The sequence below is a fragment of the Astyanax mexicanus genome, chromosome 1 (genome assembly GCF_023375975.1).
Source record: "Astyanax mexicanus isolate ESR-SI-001 chromosome 1, AstMex3_surface, whole genome shotgun sequence".
In the NCBI taxonomy this organism is placed as follows: Eukaryota; Metazoa; Chordata; class Actinopteri; order Characiformes; family Acestrorhamphidae; genus Astyanax; species Astyanax mexicanus.
This window is the reverse complement of record NC_064408.1, coordinates 50,660,005-50,682,978: the sequence shown is the minus strand read 5'-3', so window position 1 is coordinate 50,682,978 and position 22,974 is coordinate 50,660,005. Positions and strand designations below refer to the sequence as shown.

General features: G+C 37.1%; 2 protein-coding genes across 13 annotated transcripts in view; one reads left to right on the top strand and one right to left on the bottom strand.

Annotated features, from left to right (window-relative positions):
* The window catches only part of myo6a (myosin VIa), a 167,087-nt gene extending 164,731 nt beyond the window's left edge, over positions 1-2,356 (top strand). For all 9 annotated transcript variants that reach the window (XM_049479598.1, XM_049479596.1, XM_049479582.1 and 6 more), the window contains one exon: positions 620-2,356. In XM_049479598.1, the coding sequence (XP_049335555.1) occupies positions 620-819 (200 nt within the window). In that variant the 3' untranslated portion in view covers positions 820-2,356. The remainder of the gene's footprint in view (positions 1-619) is intronic.
* A 2,702-nt stretch (positions 2,357-5,058) lies between these two features.
* The window catches only part of LOC103023947 (interphotoreceptor matrix proteoglycan 1), a 50,359-nt gene continuing 32,443 nt past the window's right edge, over positions 5,059-22,974 (bottom strand). For 3 of the 4 annotated variants that reach the window (XM_049479579.1, XM_049479574.1, XM_049479576.1), the window contains 4 exons: positions 22,129-22,348; positions 18,374-18,584; positions 11,473-11,556; positions 5,059-5,980 (listed from right to left, as the gene is read on the bottom strand). In XM_049479579.1, the coding sequence (XP_049335536.1) occupies positions 11,517-11,556; positions 18,374-18,584; positions 22,129-22,348 (471 nt within the window). In that variant the 3' untranslated portion in view covers positions 5,059-5,980; positions 11,473-11,516. The remainder of the gene's footprint in view (positions 5,981-11,472; positions 11,557-18,373; positions 18,585-22,128; positions 22,349-22,974) is intronic. The other variant, XM_049479578.1, reaches the window with a different exon arrangement.

Genomic DNA, 22,974 nt, shown 5'->3' with positions numbered 1-22,974 from the left:
ATTGCAAAATTAATTCTTTGGAAATACATTAATTCCATCAGTTGCTGAAAATATCTGGTTAATGTTGATATCAGAATGCAAAGAACCAACAACAAATTCCATAAACATTGCTCCAACTGTTTTACTATTCCTGCTCGACCGTTGAGGTTGAATTATTGTGACTTAAATTTTGGATGGTGGCGTCCAGAGTTTTACCTACGCTATGGGATGTAAACAGTGGCTTTTAATAAAGTTCTAGTGCAGTTTTAAAGTTCTAAATGCCTTGTTTTAAATGTTGGAGCTCTCCGGATTCTACCAATGAGGTGTGGAGCTATTTTGAGCCTGGATAATAGTGAAAAAAGCGATTTATCAACGGGGGCAAAAAATGCCCCATTTCACTCAAAAAGCCTGTTTGGGCAAAGTGCACAAAATACTGGATCTCAGAAAGCTGCTGGAGAGCGGAGGAGGGCTAAGTACTTTTTATCTTGTTTTAATACACCCAAAGTTTATTTCACACCAGAGTTGTCCTTTAAACCTTTAGCTGCAAGCGTACCCAAGTTTTTTTTTACTCTAAACACTGTAATTGTGTCTACAGACGGTGGATTTTTTTAATGTCTTGTCTCCCTGTGTGTTTCTGTAGGTAAGGACGATATGGAGATGTGTGAGCTGAGTCTAGAGGAGACTGGTTTGACCCGTAAGCGAGGAGCGGAGATCCTGCCCCGGCAGTTTGAGGAAATCTGGGAGCGCTGCGGAGGAATCCAGTACCTGAGGACCGCCATCGAGACCCGGCAGGCTCGACCCACCTACGCCACCGCCATGCTCCAGAGCCTGCTGAAGTAGACCTGCACCGTTGAACACTGACACACACAAACACACACACACTCATGTGACCAATACTTACGGCACTGCCACACTAGATGGGTTCTCGTAGACTTGCGTACGTGGACTCCTACTCCAGGTGTCTAGATCAAAGGGAAGAATGCAGTCGCTAGCGAAGTCCGCACTGAGAGAGCAGTAGGACTCACTTTACATGTTTCTCAACTTGTCAGTGAACTTTTATTTGTTTGTTTTTTTTTTAATTGCTAGTCATCATTTGTGTTGGTCCTCAATGTTTGATTACCCTTTCCGATTGTGTCTCGTCCTTAAAATTCATGTTCCTGTTGATTTAAGCTGAATCACGGCATTGGCTATTGTTTTGCATTTGCATTAGTTTGTCTTTGCATAATTTAGTTTTTTTTTTTTTTCGTTCCCCCACAGAACATCTATAACTCCAACTAAGAGGCCTTAATAACTGTAATAATTACCAGGGTGATTCTTTCTAAGCTGCCTCTCAATGCAATGTTTCATTTTTTTGTATATTATGCGATAAATATTTCTAAACAATAGCTGATAATTCAGGTTTTCCAGTAGGAATGTCCAGATTCAGAAGCACATCATTCGCAGACGTAACATTCTATAAGACTTCACTTTATATAGCAGTAATGTTGTAAACCTACTTAAATGAAATTTTTAACCATTCCGTTTTGATACGACACTTGTGACTACTGATAGCATGGGGATACACAACTGGAAAAGCAAACGGTTTCAGATTTTTTGAAACCGTGAACAATATACATAATACAATTACAAACAATATGATAAATAATGTAGTTGTTTCTTTTTTTCTTGACTCTCTTTGTGCTAACAATATCGCTTTGTCACATATGGACATTACCTTTGCACTGAGAAGCTGTCAAAAAAAAAAAAAAGTACAAGACATCATCTGCAGTTTAGATTTAAACACACAAAAGATGCACTATATTTTCTGAGCAACTTTTCTAAGACCTCCTAACCATCTTGACTGTACCTAACGCTCGTCCAGCTACTACTGAATGTATAGAACATTTTGAAATGGCATTTTTTCCTCTTGCGTAAAGATAACAGTTAAAATATAAGGGTATTTGGCGAGCCACTTTGTACTGTTCAGTTAAAACCCTCCTAGTTTTTCATTGTAATTAACTACAGCTTTAGCTACACCAGAATCCTTACAGAGATTTTCCTTAACCTTGGGAAACAAACACAACAAACAAACAAAAAAAAACATTTTAATGTGTGTGAAATTAGAAATTTCTTTGTCAGTAAATCAAGGATGAACTCTGGGTATAGAAATTTATGCAATACTTGATTAACCATGCATATATATGTAATATGTATGTGTGTGTAAAAACTGTGTCGAATTATGTGTGGCTTGGTTGCTGTCGGACCAAATATGTATGCTAGCAAATAAGTGAAGACTCTTGGGGACGGGAGGGACAGAACTCTGTACAAAGCTGAATAACATCCTTTAGCTGCTGTGTGCATGACCTCACCAACCGAATAAACTTGTCGGTATTCTTCCTATGCTGTCCTGTTCTAATGCACTTACTCATCCCACACATCGGCAGTACAGGACCTTTATATACACAGTGCTGAGCAAATCGTTTAAAACCATCCTCTGGGCAGTACCTTTGAATGAATACCTTTGAATGAATATAAATCATTAGAAATACAGAAAAAAAAGTTTTATTTCCAAAAAAAGAAGCTTGTATCGTTAACCCAGTTCTTCTCTAAAATTAGATTTTTAACCTGTCATGTCATTTTTGTGCAATATTCAAGTATGATTTATTTCTACAAAAAATGTACAAATGTACAGCTCTGAAACAATTAGGAGACTACTTGAGTTTCTGAATCAGTTTCTCTGATTTTGCTATTAATAGGTATATGTTTGAGTAAAATGAACATTGTTTTATACTATAAACTACAGACAACAATTCTTCCCAATTCAAAATAAAAATGTTGTCATTTAGAGCATTTATTTGCAGAAAATGAGAAATTGCTGCAATCACAAAAAAGATGCAGAGATTTCAGACATCAAATAATGCAAAGAAAACAAGTTCATATTCATAAAGTTTTAAGAGTTCAGAAATCAGTATTTGGTGGAATAACCCTGGTTTTTAATCACAGTTTTCATGCATCTTGGCATGTTCTCCTCCACCAGTCTTACACTCTGCTTTTGGATAAGAGTTCTAGTGCAAAAATTCAAGCAGTTCACTTAGGTTTTATGGCTTGTGATCAATCATCTTCCTCTAGATTATATTCCAGAGGTTTTTAATTTGGTAAAATCAAAGAAACTCGTCATTTTTAAGTGGTGTTATTTTTTTATTTTTTGGTATGATGGTTGCTTCTAAAAGTTATCAATAAGCTTTTCAAACAAATAACCAATTCCAAGTATCGACCATTTCACCTTATTTGCTTTGTTTAGACCTTTATTTCCTAATTCATTAAGGCACTTTATAATAATTTTATAATACTTTTTATTGTAGTAAAGGCAAAACACTGATTTGAGATGGTTTTTATATGATTATTTGTTAAAAGAGGTCATCTGCGGTAGTATAAACATTTAAACATTTAGCTAATGATGGTAATGAGCAGTGCCTGTTCAGACAGCAGGAGACAAATGGACTCTGCTCAGGGCCATTCGGAATGTCTCATCTAACTTCTCTGAATGACTTTGTTTACACCTCAGTAATTTAATTACATTTTGGAGAAATGTCTTATAAATGTGATTATGCTGTAGGAGCACAGGCAGCAGATCCTACATCAGCACACTGGGTCTGCAGTGAAGGTGGATATTTGCTCTGATAATAATCACTTTAGTGGATTTGAAATGAAGCAATCATGCTGTAACTGTGCTCAAAGTGTGGACTTTACGCTTATTTATCAGGGGTCTTATAAAAATGCTGCATTAATTGTTTAGGAAATTTTGTGTTTTTTACATTGAACTTCCATTTTCACAGCCTCAAGAGTAATTGATGATTAAGTGTCAATTAAGTCTTGAGTTTCCCTCTTTTAAGATGCTTTGCTGTGTCTTTCCTGCAGCCGTCTTCAGCTACTGCATGTTTGTGTTTCTTCTTGCTTTAGTCTGACATCAAGAAATGGAAGGCAGCTCAGCTGGATTGAGGTCAGGTGACTGACTCAGACATTAAAGTGCCATCAACATCTGTCCTTTAAGAAATTTTTGGTGGCTTTTTAAAGTACAGGGGTTGGACAATGAAACTAAAACACCTGGTTTTAGACCACAATAATTAATTGTGGTGACGGACAGTTCTGGGGGAAACAGGAGAGTTGAGGTGCACATTGAATTCTGCCGTGGTTTGAGCAGCCGTGGTTTTATGTTTTTTGGATACAATCCGGATTAGCACCCGAACATCCCTTTCAGACAGCTTCCTCTTGCATCCACAGTTAATCCTGTTGGATGTGGTTCATCCTTCTTGCTGGATACTGACATTACCCAGGATAACGTGGCTCTTGATACATCAAAAAGACTTGCTGTCTTGGTCACAGATGGACCAGCAATACGTGCGTCAACATGTTGTCCTTTTTTGAACTCTGGTATGTCACCCAGAATGTTGTGTGCATTGCAATATTTTGAGCAAAACTGTGCTCTTACCCTGCTAATTGAACCTTCACACTCTGCTCTTACTGGTGAAATGTGCAATTAATGAAGATTGGCCACCAGGCTGCTCCAATTTAGTGATGAAACCTCCCACACTAAAATGACATGTTTCAGTTTCATTATCCAACCCCTGTATGTTGTGTCATTATCCATCTTTACTGTGAATCTGTGAACCTATTACTTCTATTAGCACATCATTAATAAACACTTGTGACTCAGGTCCATTAGCAGCTAAACCTGCCAAGCGATACTGCTACCTCCACCACGTTTGACAGATAATGATGTGTGCCTCTGATCATGAACACTGTCTTTTCCTTATACTCAGTTTTAATTTTGACACAGAGGAGAGACAAACAGAAACACAAAAGAGGACACTTTCTTTAGTTTTTAGCTGCAACCCAACTGATGAAATAAATGACAAATCACTGAAAGTCTTTGTGTTTGTGCGTATGAGCAGATTTTTTTAATGGTGTGTTGGTGGAAGTGTGACTGAATGTTAAAGACTCTGCTGATAACTGTCTCTTAACAAAGAAAAACAAAGAAAAGAAAACGTCGCGGAAAGTGCGTCTCTTGAAGAAGAAGAAGAATTAATGAAAGACTTGAAGTTAAATTGGAAAAATAATTTTATTTTCACAGCAGTGCAAAGTTTATAAAAGACAACAAAAATGATCATCCTCTCTGTTTCCATCTGCGTTGCAATGTTTTGAAATTCATTGCTATCCATTGCTATTCAAGCATAACAATGGCCATATTCCGACGCTGTACGAACAATTAACAGCAAAAAGAAAAAAGAACATTAATTCTAACAATGTAAACCAAAGAAAGAAGCTAGAGAATTTCCACAATCATTAACTACAGCTAAGAATAATTAACAGAGATTACTATCCAACAAATTTAAATGACTTTCAAAAACGTTTCTTTTGAACTGCCTGGCTCTTTTAGTTTTTTTTTTTGGCTTCGCTAATTTCAGTCTGCGCAGACTAAGGTACTATTTTATAACAATTAGAAACCCAAAGCATGCCTCAAACACACACACGCACACACACACACAAAAGGTAACATTTTGTTCGAGAACATTTAAAAGCAAGTTAACACATCATTCTTGTGCTTCTCCCAGGGCAGACAGAACAATGATGGCCTCATTGTGAGGAAAACAATAGCGAAAACCCCCTTTTTCCCCCAGCGGTGAACAGTCCCTTAATGCCCCTACCCTGACCAAATTGATGTCATCCCCTTTGACTCCTGTTCTTTTTCGTCAATAAGTACATCATGGCTTTGTGTAGTCACTGGAAAAGGTGAATAATAACCCCTAACACCACCCACTCCCCCCCAAACACACACACACACACACACTGGTCCACTGCAGTGCTTCAGGAATTCAGATGTAACCGCTGTCTATTACTGTAGAGCTCAGGAGCGGCAGTGTTCTCCGAGCAGTTCATTACCAGCTTTCACATTTTAACACTCTCTACTTTAGTCCTCGACAAACATATTACGAAGTCCTTCACTCATCCGGAAGTCTTGGTTCTGTGGAAAAAAAAGGGAAGATAAATGTTAAATACATAACATTTCAAGCTCAAGTCCCAAGGCTTCGCACTACCACAGCAACAATTTAACCATTCAGGCCTTTAAACAATGCCTCAGTTAGTGTTTCTAAAGTTCAGTGGCTTGATTTCCTAAGGTATAAGAGCCCTGTCCTTCTTATTCCAGTCAACGAGGCAATTCTACACTGCTACAATTACAGAGACAGGCGGGCAAATTGGCTCAAAACACGATCCAGCTAATCACTTAGCGTCAAAGTCAGTCCGCTGTAATTAACTTTAACCCCTACTAAAACGTCTGAGTACCCTCACAGACTGGAAAAACATTGGGATTAGAACATAGGGTAAGATCCAAGAGCTAGATCTGGTAGCTTTACAAATTACAAATGAGCATAATCACCAGCCATATGCTAGTAAATCTCCAGATCCAAAATATATGCAGGTCTTCCAAACTCCCTTTTAACATCCAGTATTTAAGCAATAATACACGAGAGGAAGTGCTGTAACGTTTAATATTGACAGCAGTGCCAATATTACACGCTATAGCACGAACCTCAAGTGTATTATGCGAGTATATCACAGTTCCATTATCAATGTTTATTGAAAGATTTTGAGTTAAAGAGGACGAGAAAATATGATCTGTTTGGTTATAAAAACTCTACAAGTTAAAAAAGTTCCATTACTGCTCTGTTTGTAGCTGCACTGTTTGGATTTTAAGAGCTGCATTGTCTTTCCCTCCAATATGTAGTTGGCCAGCTAAGACATTTTTTTTTTTTTACTTTTAAGTTTGCACTGGAGCTATGAGGCTATTGTAGCTAATGCTGCATACTGCTAATACCGGTCTGCTAATACCTGTTTCCACCGGAATGGAACCGGCACCATTCTGGTTTGCGAACCTAATTTTGAACCGGTTCACCGCGTTTCCACCAACAAAAGTAGGTTGCAGAACAAGGAATGTTCATTTGCAGCGGGAATAATGTTTTATGTGACGATTTGACGGTTCCACTAAAATTGGTGGAAATGCAGGCTGGTTCACTTTTTTTTATAATCCCGAATGGAATTGATTCAAGTACCAGAGTTGTTTTGGTGAAGAAGCGCTGTGTTAGTCCCATGAAGAACCATGATTGTTAAAGAGATATATCAGCATGAAGAACTTCAAGTGAAGTATTAAAAGCATACAAACATGGTTCTTCATGAACTCAATCAAGACAACCATTTTTATGAGTGTAGATATAGTTATTTTATGGTTAAACTAATTTAGGGTGATAAGACAACCAAAAATGATGTGCTGAGAGTTATGAATAGCTTTTTTTTTTTAGCTGAACTGGTAACAACATTTTACATAATGGTATAAACAGTGGTACAAGGCTTGTGCAGTCTTAAAGGGTCTATTTGTGCTTTATTTTTACCCGTCTAAAAATAATGAACATAAATACAAGTCATGTTTGAGATTGTATATAGATTGTGTATAATGGTAGTATTTTCCTGTTTTCTATTTATTACCAATATAAAGAAATCCATTTTTACCACAATGAACTCCTTCACACAGAACCACTCTGAATGGCATTGTTTACATCATTAGTGTAAATGTTAACGTGAATTGGAAATCTGTACTGTGACATTTCTAAGAGAAATGTGGTACCAGAGAGGGGCTCAGATTTTCCTGCAAGGGTTTTAGCTTGATAATAGGTTTGAGTGGGGGAAGAGGAATGTGAAATATTATATTAATTAATACCATTTTGCCCCACCTACTGGTGCATGAGGGCAATGTGTTTCAGCAGCAGCCAAAAGAATGTTTTGAGTAAAGGTTATCGGATAGTGAAAACTTTTTCTTTGAAATTATTTATGTGATAAATTATTCCAGCCTACTTTTCCAATTTTGCTGCTGTTTCTGGGAAAATCCCCCAAAAAGCCCAGTGTTCATAGTTTAGGCTACTTTTGTTTTAGAGGTATGTAAAGAGTTTAAATAGTTTCCCTGTTTCCTCCCGAAGTTAAAGGTAACACATTTACCACAGTATTTTGCTTTTAATTCAAAATCTCTATTCAAAATGATGAATCCCTGTCCAGGTAACTTCCTCTTGGTGTTTACCAGAAAGGAGGAGTAAGAGAGGAAATTAACCATGAGGAGGAAATTAATCCAACCATGTAAAAATGTCTAGAGTTTATATCACACTCTCGCCTGGAAACAGAGAACATTGATCTATAATCTCAAGAAGATTTGATTATTTAGTTTGATTATACATGGCATGAAGCAATGTGTGAACATGGAGAAGAGTACAGAATTCAGGCATTTAACTCCTAATACTGCTTAAAGGCTAAGCACCAGCTAATATGAAATTTACTAAAACATAAATACAGCCTAAGCTTCTAACTTGTGATTAGCGATGGTTCGATTTTTATTATTTTTTTTTTTTACCACAAATTTAAGGAATACAGCTTAAAAGACTTTTTTTGGCAACATCCGCTGTCTTTGTAGTTTGTCACATGTCATACGTGACATAGAAGGTGGAAAACAACTCAAGAAGTTGAACCAGATGAACTGGTGCAAAACTGGTGCAAAATGACCCAAAAGTGTTGTTTTGTCTGCAGTAAAGCGATGTACAGTGAGACACCTGTGTACAAATGGCCAAAAGACCCCAAAATATCCAAAAAGTATAAAAGGGCACACTGGAACGGCTGCGCAATCCGTTATATGTAGCGGTCACTTCACTCCTGAAGATAAACTCGACTAAGGGATTTGAAAAGCCGCTGTTGTGCCAAATTTAGCACACCAATGTCCCCAGCAAAAGCACCCCTCTGATTAGTTACTGATTAGTGAAATGAGACTTATTCAAATTTATTTGGTCAAAATAAACAAACTAATGTCAGCAGACGGTTTTAGCTTTCAATTCAAGTGACATAGCTTTCCCTCTCTCGAGAGAGGGTGCTTTTCCTAGAGGGGGTGCTGTATTAGGCACAACACCGGACTACCACGATGACTGAATCTTAAAACTGCTGCTTTTCCAACAAAATGGGCACGTAAAGAAGTTATGGAGAGGTGTTCAAGAGCTTCGGTGTCATGGAAGTAAACAGAGTAAGTGAAATGACTTCTTCTATTTCCACTGCATTAATTAGCCCTGCTCGTTAGTAATATTGCTCAGTGCCGTTCTCCATTGTGGTCTGGTAAGTGGTTAGCCTAAAGGCTTGGTGGCTTCTTGACTAAAACTATTTTAGGTAGTTGAATTATGGAGATTTATAGAGTTGTTCATAAATTAAACTTTTGCAATCTAAAATATACTGGCTAGCAGGTGTCCTTAATAGGTCAAGACAAAGTTTCTAATTTTTTCTTTAGTTAGCTTAGCTAAAATAGGTTAGCTACCTAAATAACGAATATTAGAAACTTTGCAGTGAGCTATTAAGGATACCTGCAGGCTCTGTCGAGAGAGGCAGATCACAGTCATTATTATTTGTACATTCTTCCCTACAATCACTGCAGATTTGTCTTCGTTGATTAAAAAAATCTGAAAAATCAGAATCTGAAGAACCAGCACTGTCAAAGCTAATGGTTGTTTAAGAGCGGCGCTGTTTACTGTTTTCCACCAGTGGCGTCAATCTGCATCTTTATGAAATTTCTGTAGCGACTCAGGTTTTCCCGTCAATTTACTTGAAGTATTTGATTTTAAAGTAAATTGCATTTGTAATTGTCATTTTTTATTCATGTTTATATTTTTAGAAGATAAAATAATGTAAAAAAATCTTCTTTGAGATTCTTTAGGAGGTGCTTAGCCTTTAAGCTGTGCATTTGCTGTTTTATTCTAGTTTTAACATAGCAGTGTCAGGGGGAAAAAAAATATGGCTCATATTCCTGAACAGGAGTTAAACCCTCCAGTTGATAATCTCCTTTTAAAATGCTGTGTAGTTACAGGACTTGCGTTTCTCACTGCCCTAAAGTGTAAAGTGTACAGGTTGGTTATTGCTATTGCTTCTAGTGACTGTTTGATACATTAGTCACATAGTTCCAGTGCAAGCTAAATAGTCTGTAGTTTTTTGTGGTAGCTACTAGGAATGCACTTATATGGCAATTGTGGGTAAATGGTGGTACCTGATATTTTTCATGAACTTGTCTGCAGATATTAATACATAACCTTTTGTAAAGTGCAGAAATTGTGACCAAATTTCCCTTGGTTAGGATTACACATGAATGTAACAAATACAGTATAAAAAATATATGGACATTCAAACATTCAGTGCTACACGAGTACAGTAAATACAGTTGAGCACTCCTCCAAAGGAGGAGAAGGCCAGAACAGAAACAGTGAAGGTCACATTGAAGTCCGAAAGGCCAATTAAACCTAATTATAGAATAGTTAAATAGGCAAATTAAAGCACTTGATTGACTGCTACAGATTTTCAGGAAGGTTTAGCAGACTCTGGTATGGTTGTTCTACCATGCCAAAATTTCTGCACAATTATGGTATGACCATCATCAAAACCTGTCCTGTATCCTTACCACATAATTCTGTGTATAAAGTTTTTTAATGATCATCCAAACAAGCCTGATAAACTTATACAATTTAGTTCAGTTAAATATCAATCACACAATGTGTAAAAAAGCTAAAGATGAGAAGATGATGACATCTGCAGCAGAAACGCACTTCAAAATCCACAAAACACGACGTCCAAAGGTGCAAACTGAGGGTTTTGCGATGGCCTTCACAGTTCCAGACTTACACATCATCGACAAATTCTAAATAGAGCTCTAAAGAGAGGCAAATGCAATATGTCCCAAAATCACACAAAACTATAAGCCTTGAAAGAAAGAATTGGTGAAAACACCCCAAATTGAAAATCTTAGCAGCTACAAAAAGCATTTACAGGCTGTTATACCTGACAAATAAGATTACTAAGTATGACCATGAAGATACCCAAACATTTGCCTCTGGCCCTTGGATTTTACATTACTTTCCAAACATATAAAATAAAAAGGATCTGGACGAAATGAAATACGGAAGAAATGTTCCTACTTCAGTTGTATGCCTTCATTGTACATTGTAAATTTTGTATTCAAATTAACAGAAACTTTGACCCCTAGCCATCCACACTTTTTTGTAGCACTGTCACTGTGAATACCAATTAAAATTCCAGCCACATTTGCCCAGTGTTGATATACATATTATTATTTTTTTTTAAATAATATCAGACAATTCTAATATAGTTCTGATGTCACTGTGCATCACTAGTAGTTACACCATTAATAATGACAACACTGCTTTTTCACATCCTCAGGAAACATAAGGCACACAATGCATTGATCCAATTCGGATCAATCTAATGAGTTGAATTGAGCAATGAGTCAAACACGACATGGACTACCACCCAGGAGACTGATGGATTTAGGGTTTCTGGGGGCTATACTGGTAATATTAGCAAGTATTGATAATATTAAAAAAAAAATAAAAAAACAGAACAGAACAAAGTGCTGCCTTATGGCATCCATACCTCATTGAGATCTATAACACTGTCAAGATCTGCTGTGTGTATGATTAACTTGTCAGACCTGGCAGTGTGGTGGTGTCACGTTCTCTATAAAAGAGATGAATGCTCCATTAGAGAGACACAAGCTTTCACCAAACAAAAACACAAATGTGCATCACACGAAATAAAGAAAGGAATGGAAAAGGAGAAAAATATATATAGTCAACAGTACATTATCCCAAGGTAACAATCACAGGGGGGTGAAGCACGACAAGAGACGTTCTGAAAAGAAGATACATTAGTAAGGATCTCTATGTACAAAACAAAATCGTTGGAAAGTTCATGTTTGAGCGTGTTGGCAGTATCCTCTTTTTGGGGATCCTCTTTTGTTTTAATGCAGTTATTATGTACTGGAACTAATATTCACAGTGGTGTTGTTATTATAACCCGTAAAGTCCCAGGTCTCTTAAATCCTAAGGAGTACTACGTGTGGTTCCTGTTTTTGCACGGTTGTTTTTGTAAATCACTAGTGTGCAGTCCACAGTGTATACCTAATTGCATAGACCCGAACCCATTGGGACTCCCAGCAGGTCTATATTTCTGCCTTAGGCCAGGCAGGGAGACCAACAGACCTTTTTAATTATATTTGCTATGATTGTCTAAAGACCTATTCGGATGGGATTAGTGTTACCTGGGGTAAAGGAATCATTTCCAGACATCTTCTGTGATTTTAGTTCTGTTTGAATGTGTCATGTCAGTCATTTTTACTGGAGTGTGTACTCCTGTGTCAGTAAAGATTCCAGAGCTGTTCAGCTTCTGTAAAATTAGTTATAAGACCCTTCAAACTGAGCTTTTTAGAGGCCCAGTTCAAGCAGAGTTTTGAGAATCACTGGCAAGATGGCGGCACAAGCGCCGAAAAAAACAGTATTTTCCTTGTTAAAAAATACTACTTTATCATAGTTAATGTGTAGTTTTAATGTTTAATGTTCTTTTTATTCATAACAAGCATAAAAAAATGCTAGTAGTTTGTCTCATTAGCTAGCTTGCTTAATTTCCCGTTTCCTTAAATGGCAGAGGCTGTAGCATTTAAGGTGGAACGAAATAATCTTATAAAATAAATGCTCCCCATCACAGAGGAATTAAGTAATAGACAATAATAAGTAATTGCTGAAATACTGCCTCCTTTCTGAAGATGTATGATGCCCTAAAGTTAACTATTTAACCCACAGCTAGGTTACTAAACTTCAGAGTTCCATTGCTATAGTATATCTGTGTCGGGTGCTTAAAGGGTTGTCCCAAAACTTTTAACTTGTAACTCTGTTCTAAGGGGAAGGGTTACACTCGAAAAACAAGGGGTAGGAGTACTAAAGAGAATTGGGATTGGGCCGAAGTGTTTCTATAGCAGTGCCTGAAGGCTACACACATTATAACCTTGTAGCTGCTTTATTTAAAATTTTTCCCATTTTCTCCCAAATTTTTGCTTAACCAATTACCCAATCCACTCATTAGCACTCCCCCTATCACTAGTAATGCCACAACACTCCAGGTGGGTGAAGACTAACACATGCCTCCTCCAATACATGTGAAGTCAGACATTGCCGAGTAGCATCACAGCACACTCGGAGGAAAGAGCAGCGGCTCAGTTTTGATACATCAGCTCACAGACGCCTTGTGCTGCGCACATCACCTTACGAGTGATGTGGGGAGAGAGCACCATCTACCCACCTGGAGGGAGCAGGGCCAATTTTGCTCCCTCTGAGTGCCGGCAGCTTGATGGCAAAGCTGCATGAGCAGGGGTTGTAGCTGCTAATTTTAACACAAAAAAATGTTTATTACTATAAGTGGATTATAATATTTATCCTAGTTTTGAGTTTGAGTTGCCACTCCCATCCTAGTTACAGTATTTTATACCAAGATTTCTTATATCGAATCAGTTGTTTTTTGTTATGTTTTTTTTCTTGACACCATGTTAAAACTAATTCCATCCGAAAAGGGCTTTAGTCCATAAAGTGAAATGTTTCTTTTAGTTCTTTGTGATTTAGAAAATAAAATTCATTGATATGCATAGATAAGTGATGTACAGTCAGCATGTGTATTTACACTTTGGTTTGCAGGTAAGGCGAAAGCTATAAGCAAAAAAGAACTTCTTAAAATAATAAATGTTCCAATCAGCTACCAGTATGTCATGAGCCAGTCATATGTCCTTCCTAAAAAAAGCAATTTCTGAGTTTGTTTTGAGAGCGTAGGCTGAATAGTCATTGATACGCTTGAGATTTATTTTGCACATATTTTCTCAGCTTAGTTAATAGTTTATGATGCTGTTGTTGCTTAGCAATAATTAGACCTACATGCAAAAATAGTAACATGAGAAACAATGCAAACAGAGTTCTTCATTTTGATTTGTTTTTTATATTTATATTGTTGGAGCGAGAAATTGACAATTGGGCAATTTAAGGGGTCAGTGTTTGTTGGACTGACAGTCTGGACTATAATAACAGATCCAGCCTCTCACTGACCATCTGCAGAGACAGTGATAGACCCTGATCTACAGAAGCACAGTGTGGAGCACAGTATTCTCCTTCTTTAGAGCTTCTGCTCTGATTACTGGGTGCAGGATTACGCAGGACATGTGAAAGGTTCAGGGGGTAATCCTGAGAGGCTTGACCTGGGCCTGTTAGCCTCATTCCCCCATCTCAGTAAGGATACTGTTACATGGGCTTTACCTTTAAAACAATAAGCAACTAGGAGAAATACAATGGAGAAAGTACTGCTGCATTCCTGATACATTCTTGATCAAACCATTATGAATTGAATTATAAAAAGCGGAGCAATCTACAAATGCTGGCATATATATATATTGCATAAACACGTTTTAAGGACGATAAACTCTTTAATTAGCAGTAAAAGCCATAATAAAAATGGCAAACGTGTGCATATTTTACATACGGGGTGAGCTTAGGGGAAAAAACGTAGGACACTCTTTTTCTCAGATTTCAATATTCTGCTATATAGAATACATTGTAGGTGCAACTGTACTATACTGTCTTAAACTAAAGCATGCTGTACCAGTTCCTCAACAAAGCTTTCTATTAGTTATTCATTATTTAAATAATATACAATTCCAGTCAAAAGTTTGGACACACGTTCTCATTTAATGTTTATATATTTTTTTTACTTGTATTTTCCTGCATTGTAAATAAATACTGAAGGTCATCCAGACTATGACGTAACACATAAAGAATCATGTAGTAACTTAAAAAAAAGTGTTAAACAAGTAGTTTGTGAGGCTGGTAACTCTGATGAACCTACCCTGTGCAACAGAGGTAACTCTTGTTCTTTTTTTTCCTGGGGTGGTCCTGATGAGAGCCAGTTTCATCATAACATTTTTTATGGTCTCTGCAACTGCATTTTAATGTTTGAGATTTTTCGGATTGACTGACCTTCATTTCTTAAAGTATTTTTTCTTTACTTAGTTGAGTAGTTCTTGCCATAATATGGATTCGGACGTTACTCAAATAGAGTTATTCACTGTATATAGAGGTAACTCTACCTCTTTACAACTTTACAACTGCTCTCAAACAAATTTATTAAAAATCAAAAAAGCCTTTCCAGGTGACTCTACCTTATAAATCCAGCCAAGATGTGCAAAACTCTCATCTAAGCAAGAGAATCTAAAATATAAAAAATATTCAGACTTGTTTAAACCATTTTTGTTTACTAAATAATTTCCTCATAGTTTGGATGACTTTAGTATTAATCTACAATGCAGAACATTTTGATGTTAATAATGAAAACCCACTGAATTTAAGGTGTGTTACATTTGACTGGTTCTGAATGTAAAGAAAAAGATTGTTTTGTCTGACACAATAAAAAAATCGGAATTTTATGATGAATTTTAACAGTACAAAAATTTAATTTTTTTTTCTTTTATTAGCTTTAATTACAAATTGCATTATATTCAATAAAATGTTGCAGTTGTATATTGGTCTCTATAATTGAATTTGCTTTAATGGTATACCTTCGTTGTGTTAGTTTTCTGATGTCTTTACCTGTATTCACCCTGCTGAACTCATGTCTGATCTCATGTTCTAGAAAGACCTTGTTTTGGTTATTTTTGGACCCCTAATGAAGACGTTATGGCAGAGTAAGAAATGGACACTGAGAACGAAATCATCACTTGGATCTTTAGGTGAAGAATCGCCTGGAAGCACACGGATCATTTCTCACCTCAGCTCGTGTGCAGGTGTGAAATTACAGTTCTTACAGTTCCTGCCTTATTAGCGTCCTGAGCGACATTGATCCCTTTCAAATAAATCCTCCTTTTAAGGGTTTAAAGCCAGTCTGATTAGTCGTGGTGTAACGGTGGGTCTGTCTCTAATAAAGCCGGGACGGTCACTGTGTGTAATGTGCATGAAGAACATTCAACCATATAGGCAGAGGAAAAATAAACGTCAACACAGTGAAATTTGACGAAAAAAGACCTGCTTACACTAAAGCCAGTGTCTTTCTGGTCCGTACACATTTCCTGTACATAGATATCAAGAGTGCATTGATGGCAAAAACAAAGGTGAGGGCCCCCGCGAGGCAGGCTAGGAAAAGAAAAGGGTCTAGAGGCACGGAGACCAACTCTGCACATCTCTCCCCGTTAAAGTGCCAGAATTTACCTACGGGACATCTAAAAGGGTCAAGAGAGACAGTTAGAGCATCAACTCATGTGATAACACGTAGAGCAGACTGTTCATTAAGCTCTTAAGTAATAATGGCTTTTGAGCGTGTGTGTGTGTGTGTGTGTGTGTGTACACTTGTTTTTCTATCATTGCAGGGTCCCATTGTCTTTAAAGACAGGCCAAGTAATTACTTTATGAATGTGTTTTCAGATCTCCGCAGAGCAAAGAGCTTTAACCCTTAGAAGTTGAGCTCCTTTTGCCGTATTATTCAAACATAATGATGCCATTACTGCTTACTTACACCCTGATATGCCCAAATAATAATATTTAGCCTACATTTGATATGCACCCTGCATCAACAAGTTCAAGCCGTATTTTTGAGGGATTTATATTTGAAAAACTTAATTACATGAAATGTCCAACCCTGCCTTATTCTGCATGCATACCGCCGGCAATAGCAAATTGCTCAGTGATGCTCAGACCACCTGCAGTTGCTCGCTGGTGGGCTTTTGAGTTTCTTCCATCTGATCTGAAAGTTTCTAAATCATATAATCACAAGTAAATCTGGAAAGCATACTTTCCTTTCACTATAATTTCACTGAACCAAAATGAGTCATTATATATATTTAGATTGTTCGACAAAAAATGCATTATGACAAAAACAAGCAGCATTTTTAGGGTCGGTTATTGCTGGCTTTGTATTTCTGCCTAAAGCTCAATGAACCAAACCCTGTTTTGTCAGTGCTGGGTTGCAGCTTGTCGTAACAAACTCTAATTTACTGCTAGTTTCTGACAGCGCTGTCAATTTAGTCATTGGCTGTGAAATTAGGAATAACAACTATAGACTGTTTCTAATTACTGTGACTGTGATTTACTCTATACAGTAGATGATAGGTGATGGCCCCTGTTCTGATTGGATGTTCTGCAATTTGCCTAAATCAACATTAGGACAATACATGCATGATTTCAGTGTGAATAAGTGGGTTTTGAACTACTGTAGGCTGAATAGTTATATAACTATAATATAAATACCACAAAAATGCTTTGTTTGCATGTATAAACTCTATGGATTGAATATTATACCTATACCACATAAAAAATACAAAAAAACTTTTTATTCAGATTATTTTGGGAAAAATGTATCTAATTGTAATAAAAAGATGTATTCTATATATCTTTTACTAATAAACACCATGTTTGATATTAAAAGTTCAAAATTAAAATCTGCAAAGGAGCTTGTGCGTGAAGTTAACACAGTAATACAGATTTGTTATATACTATATGGTAATGACTACAACTTCTAAGGATTAAAACCATTATAACCATTATAACCAAAGATCATTACACGTCTCCATTTAAAGGAGAACTCCAGAGTGAAATGGTCTTTTGTTGTAGTAAAACATGATAAAAATACTTACCATTCTCCCACAGTGTTCCGAGATCCAGAAATTGTAACAGTTTGTCCTGGCGCTGGCTTCTTTGCTATGCGGAATCTATGTATATATATATATATATATATATATATATATATATATCTATGTCATTATCAGTACAGTAATGGTGGTTCCCGGAGCTGAAGCTAGCGTTACTGGATGTAAACAGTGTTTTTAATAAGGTTCTTGTGCACTTTTTAAGATATTAATGCCTCATTTTAAATGTCAGGGCTCTCCAGATTGTAGTAAGGAGGTGTGGAGCTACTTTGAGCCTGGAAAACGGTGGAAAAAGCGATTTATCAGGGCAAATTATGCCCCGTGTCATCTAGTCTGAAGGGTGTTTTTACAAACTGTTAAATTACTGGATCTCAGAACACAGTGGGAGGGTGGAGGTGGGCTATTCATCAAGGGTAAGTACATTTTATCATGTTTTACTAAACCAAAAGTCCATTTTACACCGGAGTTCTCCTTTAAAAGTTAAATTTTGCCTTGAGGTTGTAACAGTGCTTTGTGTAAGTCCCCACAAAAATAGAAAAATGCAGATCGGAATATAACAGTGTTTTTCACCTCTAGTGTTCTCACATGTACACAGACAAGATTTCATTTGAACAGTAATGAAAAAATGTCCACTACTAAGTAAACAAGTTTGCCAACAGACAGTCAGAAACTTGATTGAACTACGATGTGACGATGCTATGCAGCATAGACCCCTGTGAGTCAGGAAATTCCATGCTGTTTGGCATCAGCTCCAATTCAGAGATTTCTATTAAAAGGTTTTAATAAAAGCTTTAGTCTGGAGTATTCAGTTTGTGTGTGGTGAGGTACCTGCAAGCTGCTCCATGCCCTGGTACAATTTCACACTCGCCACCATTCAGACAGAAATTAGGATGGACTTCACACACGCTCCGGCAGGGCAGTCCGTCCACCGTGACGTATCCCGGATCACACAGACACTCCGCCTCCTTCGTCCAGCGGTTCACCACGCAGCGGGAGAACTCGTTGCAGGCCAGAAACTTGCACGGGTCAGCTCGATCACCTAGAGGAGTGAGTAAATTGGATGACATTAGTATTAATGAATGGCCTTCTACAGGATCTCTTTCTTCTCTTTAAGCATGCTGCTGCCACTGCAATGTGAAATTATTAAGGATAGGGGCAGGACACTCGTTTTAATGAGTACCTTCAACACCATGCTCGCAGCCATTTGAAGGAATCTGCCATCTCCATATATATATATATATATATATATATATATATATATATATATATATATATATATATATATATATATATATATATATATATATGAAGGAATCTACCATCTCCATATAGATATAGATATACATTTTTTTTTATAATTTTATTTCTAATTTTTCTCATTTTCTCCCCAATTTACATGGCCAATTACCCAACCCACTCATTAGGACTCCTCCTATCACTAGTAATGCCCCAACACACCAGGAGGGTGAAGACTAACACATGCTTTCTCTGATACATGTGAAGTCAGCCACCACCTCTTTTCAAACTGCTACTGATGCAGCATTGTCGAGCGTGAAGTTTTTCAAAGCCGAGCGCGCTTGGAGGAAAGCACAGAGGCTCGGTTCCGTTACATCAGCTCACAGATGCCTTGTGTTGTGGACATCACCCTAGGAGTGATGTGGGGAGAGAGCGCCATCTACCCACCCGGAGGGAGCAGGGCCAATTGTGCTCCCTCTGAGCGCCGGAAGTTTGATGGCAAAGCTGCTTGAGCGGGGGTTCGTACCGGCAACCTCCCGCTTATAGTGGCAGCGCTTTAAGTAACTGAACTGAATCATAGTTTGCAAGATCCTACAGATAATCAATTTTTCAGCGGTTTTTAGAATAAATTTATGATTACAACCATGGTTAGATTTAGGAACAGGCTAACGATTAGGGTCAGATTTAGAATCATGGACAATATCCAGGGCTGTTTTAACGCATCTGTGGACCACAAGCAAAACTGGTCTCCTCCGACACCCCTGGACCCACCCAAAGCCTACCAGGAACCAAAGAATACCCTGCAAAAAAAATTCAGCTCAAGACCAGCTGCTCACTCAGAAAAAAAAACAAACATACGCTCTGCTGGCCAGTGCTCCCTATGCCGGGTGTGTTTTTTTGGATGACCAGCTGGTCTTGAGCTGGATTATTTTTAAGCAGGGTATTTCGTGGTTAGGCCCCAAATACATTGAAACTTCCCTGGTTATTGTCTATGATCCCAAATCTGACCCCAATTGTTAGCCTGTTCCTAAATCTAACCATGGTTGAAATCATAAATCTATTTTTAAATCTGCTGAGAAATTGATTATCTGTAGGATCTTGCAACCCCTACTTCAGTTCATTATACTATATAGCAGGGTTATGAACCTAAGACTTGCCTAAGGCCTAGTGTTTTATGCCTTTCTTTCTAGTTTATTAACCCAAAAATGATGTGTTTGCATATCTATATGGAGATGGCAGATTGCTTTAAATGGCTGCAAGCATGGTGTTAAAGGTACTCATTAAAATGAGTGCCTTTCTCCCACCCTTAATAATGCTTAATAATTTCACACATGTGCAGTGGCAGCATTGTTTAAGTTTACCCACACTTTATATCAATAAAATGTGTTTTGATAATGCAAATACTGCTTACATTATTGAAAGAAAAAATATATACCACTATCGCATAACAATCAATATATAAAGAAATTGAGCAGTGACTTTAAAATCCAATATACTGTCCTTTAAAATTGACACAGTAACTAATAGTATTAGGCCACTGGGAGAGAAATTTACTCTACCTTGTCACAGAATTTAAAGGGGCGCTCATACAGTATGATTGGTTTGCAATGGGCCTTACAATTAGTATATGTTAATAGTGAATTTAGAATATGTTTAATTTAAGGCACAAGCTATTTACATCAGGTGTATGTAGCAGTGTGCACTATTACTAAACTTATTTCTATGGAAGTCATTTTCAAAATGTTTGTTCCAAGTTTTGTCATATCTTTTGGTCCATTCGTCATGATATTTTCACACAATTTAAAGGGAACAACTGCCAGATTCAAATTAAAACAACAAAAAATAAGATACACAGTTTTTGCATGACTGTGATAATATTGGAAGTTTACATTCTTTCAACTGCCTTTTTAATTTTCACAATTTAGCATCTAGAATCTCTCTTTTACTCAATTACACCTAAATATTAGATTTGTGGACTACGATGGTCATTTTAAATCTAATACTTATTTAACCATAAGATGAATTTTCATTGTAAACTTGTACAGAATAAAAGAGGCTTGACATTGCTTAGCTACCACATTAATCCCAGTATAAATCCCAGACTATACCTAGGTAGTATAAGATATATTTTACCAGCAAATAAGATGTTCCCATTCATTAAAGCATACCTGTCAAGTCTCCGGTTTTAGACAGGAAACTAAAGAATATTACCCTTCTTTTCTGTTGTCCTATTACAATTTTAAATAATTTAAATAAAAGAATCTTAAATAAAAAAAATCCCATATTATATTATAATTAAAAAAAAAAAACTATTCCTGTGCCTCTCCAAATTGAAATGTCAGTAACCTCATGAGATCTGAAAAGTGAAGACATCATGTAAATATCTAGAAAAATGGGACATTTAATTTACTTTTTTAAGGAGGGGCAGGATGGGGCAGAGTTATGCATTCTGCATTTCAGTGTCAACAAAGGTATAGGTTCAGATTCTGATCATCTTATTGTAGTTTGTAAGTGGTTCAGAGGTGATTATTTTGGATTTTTTGTAAACCAGTCTTAAAATGTAAGGGGTACTGAAACGCTGGTGGGACGGCGGAAAAAAATCCTTTATTTTAAATCCAAAACTTGACAGGTATGTTAAGGTATACTGTACTGTGAAGTTTTGGATGAAAGGGTAAAATTAGCCTCTAATTGGCCTCCCTGTGCTGCAAATGCTACTTGTATCCTGGGTGCAAATAATCACTCGCTTAATTAAATTAGTAAGTAAGTTAAGTTACATTACTTAAATACACTCAATTCTAGAAACTAACTTATGTTACTTAACCTTGTTTTTATGGCAGGCGTGGCCTAAAAGCAAGACATAAAGCACCAACATCAACAGTTGAGGTGCCCTTCATAAAAGAACCAAACCACTAGCTATAACTGTAGGAAATGCTATAGTTAATTGTGTTTTTACTGCACTAATGTGTACACCTCTGATCTGATAAACTGCTCTGCAATGATGGCAAAGTCCTTTACTGATTTATTTTACTGTCTTAATGATGCAGAGATGAAGAAGAACCTTCTTATTAGTTTGAAGCTATAGATTCTTTACTGTTTGATTTAACTTTAATGAAGCATGAAAGAAAAGTAAGAGACACTGTCTATAATAGTGTGCAACTATTTACCCAGCATCCTGTCCTGAACAGCCGGTTCCACAAAGTCTAGACAGATCTCTTATTGACGCTTTAATGATTCTTTCCTTTCCTTTACTTCTATAATTTTAAAATCAATGCAAGTGAATCCTCCCATAAAACTCCCCTAAACTAATGTGTTTTAAAACGATGGGTACACAGCCGCAATGTGCTTACCTGGTTCCACGGCTAGCGAATGGCTGTCGATCTCTATGTCTAGACGCTGGGCAATCTCGTTGCAGAAGTCCTCCAGAACACAGTGGACAGCTCGGGTGATGTTGTACGGCACAGACTTGGCAAATTTCATCTTGCTGTTGACCACCACGCTCCCGTTCCTGAAGTTCAGAACCTCCAGCTGCTTGAATCCAGTTAGGTTGGACTGCAGGTATGGCAGTAGCTAGGAAGAAGAAGTAAAAGCACATAAAGATCATCATGATATTGTGTTTGTTTAGCTTCACAACAACATGATCTTCATGATCTTGTTGATGCAGCATCAGCTTCAGCTTCAGCTCCAGAAGTGCAATAGACTTGTCGTCTTGGTTTTGACCTTTTCGTCATTGGTTTTGTAACAATGTAGAAGGTAAAGTCACATTAGTAAAACTAAGTATAGATCTTGCAGATCTAGTGTTATAATAAGCTTCTGGAGCAGGTCTCACAATTTAATGAGGTCTTAGGACACCCTTATTCACACAGTGTAGCCAATTTCAGCTAAAAAAAAAATAAAAAGTAGTATAAGTGAGAGAAAGAACCACTGACAATTTTGGATTTAAAATGGGGAACAGTATAATAGTGTGTGGACCACAGATAATCAAGAAGAAAGTATGCCGTTAAATCAAGCTTTCAGCTTTATTTTTCTTTTCTTTTTTAAGGTTTTGTACGTTTTTAAGAATAAGACTTTGCCTTCAATTATGGCATACCCTCTTCACCCGTTATACACGAAGAAGCAAAAAGACCTTCTGTAATGAGCTCTGGTTTCCAACACTCACCATGCATCTTCAAGTGCAGTGCTTCAAAAACCCATTC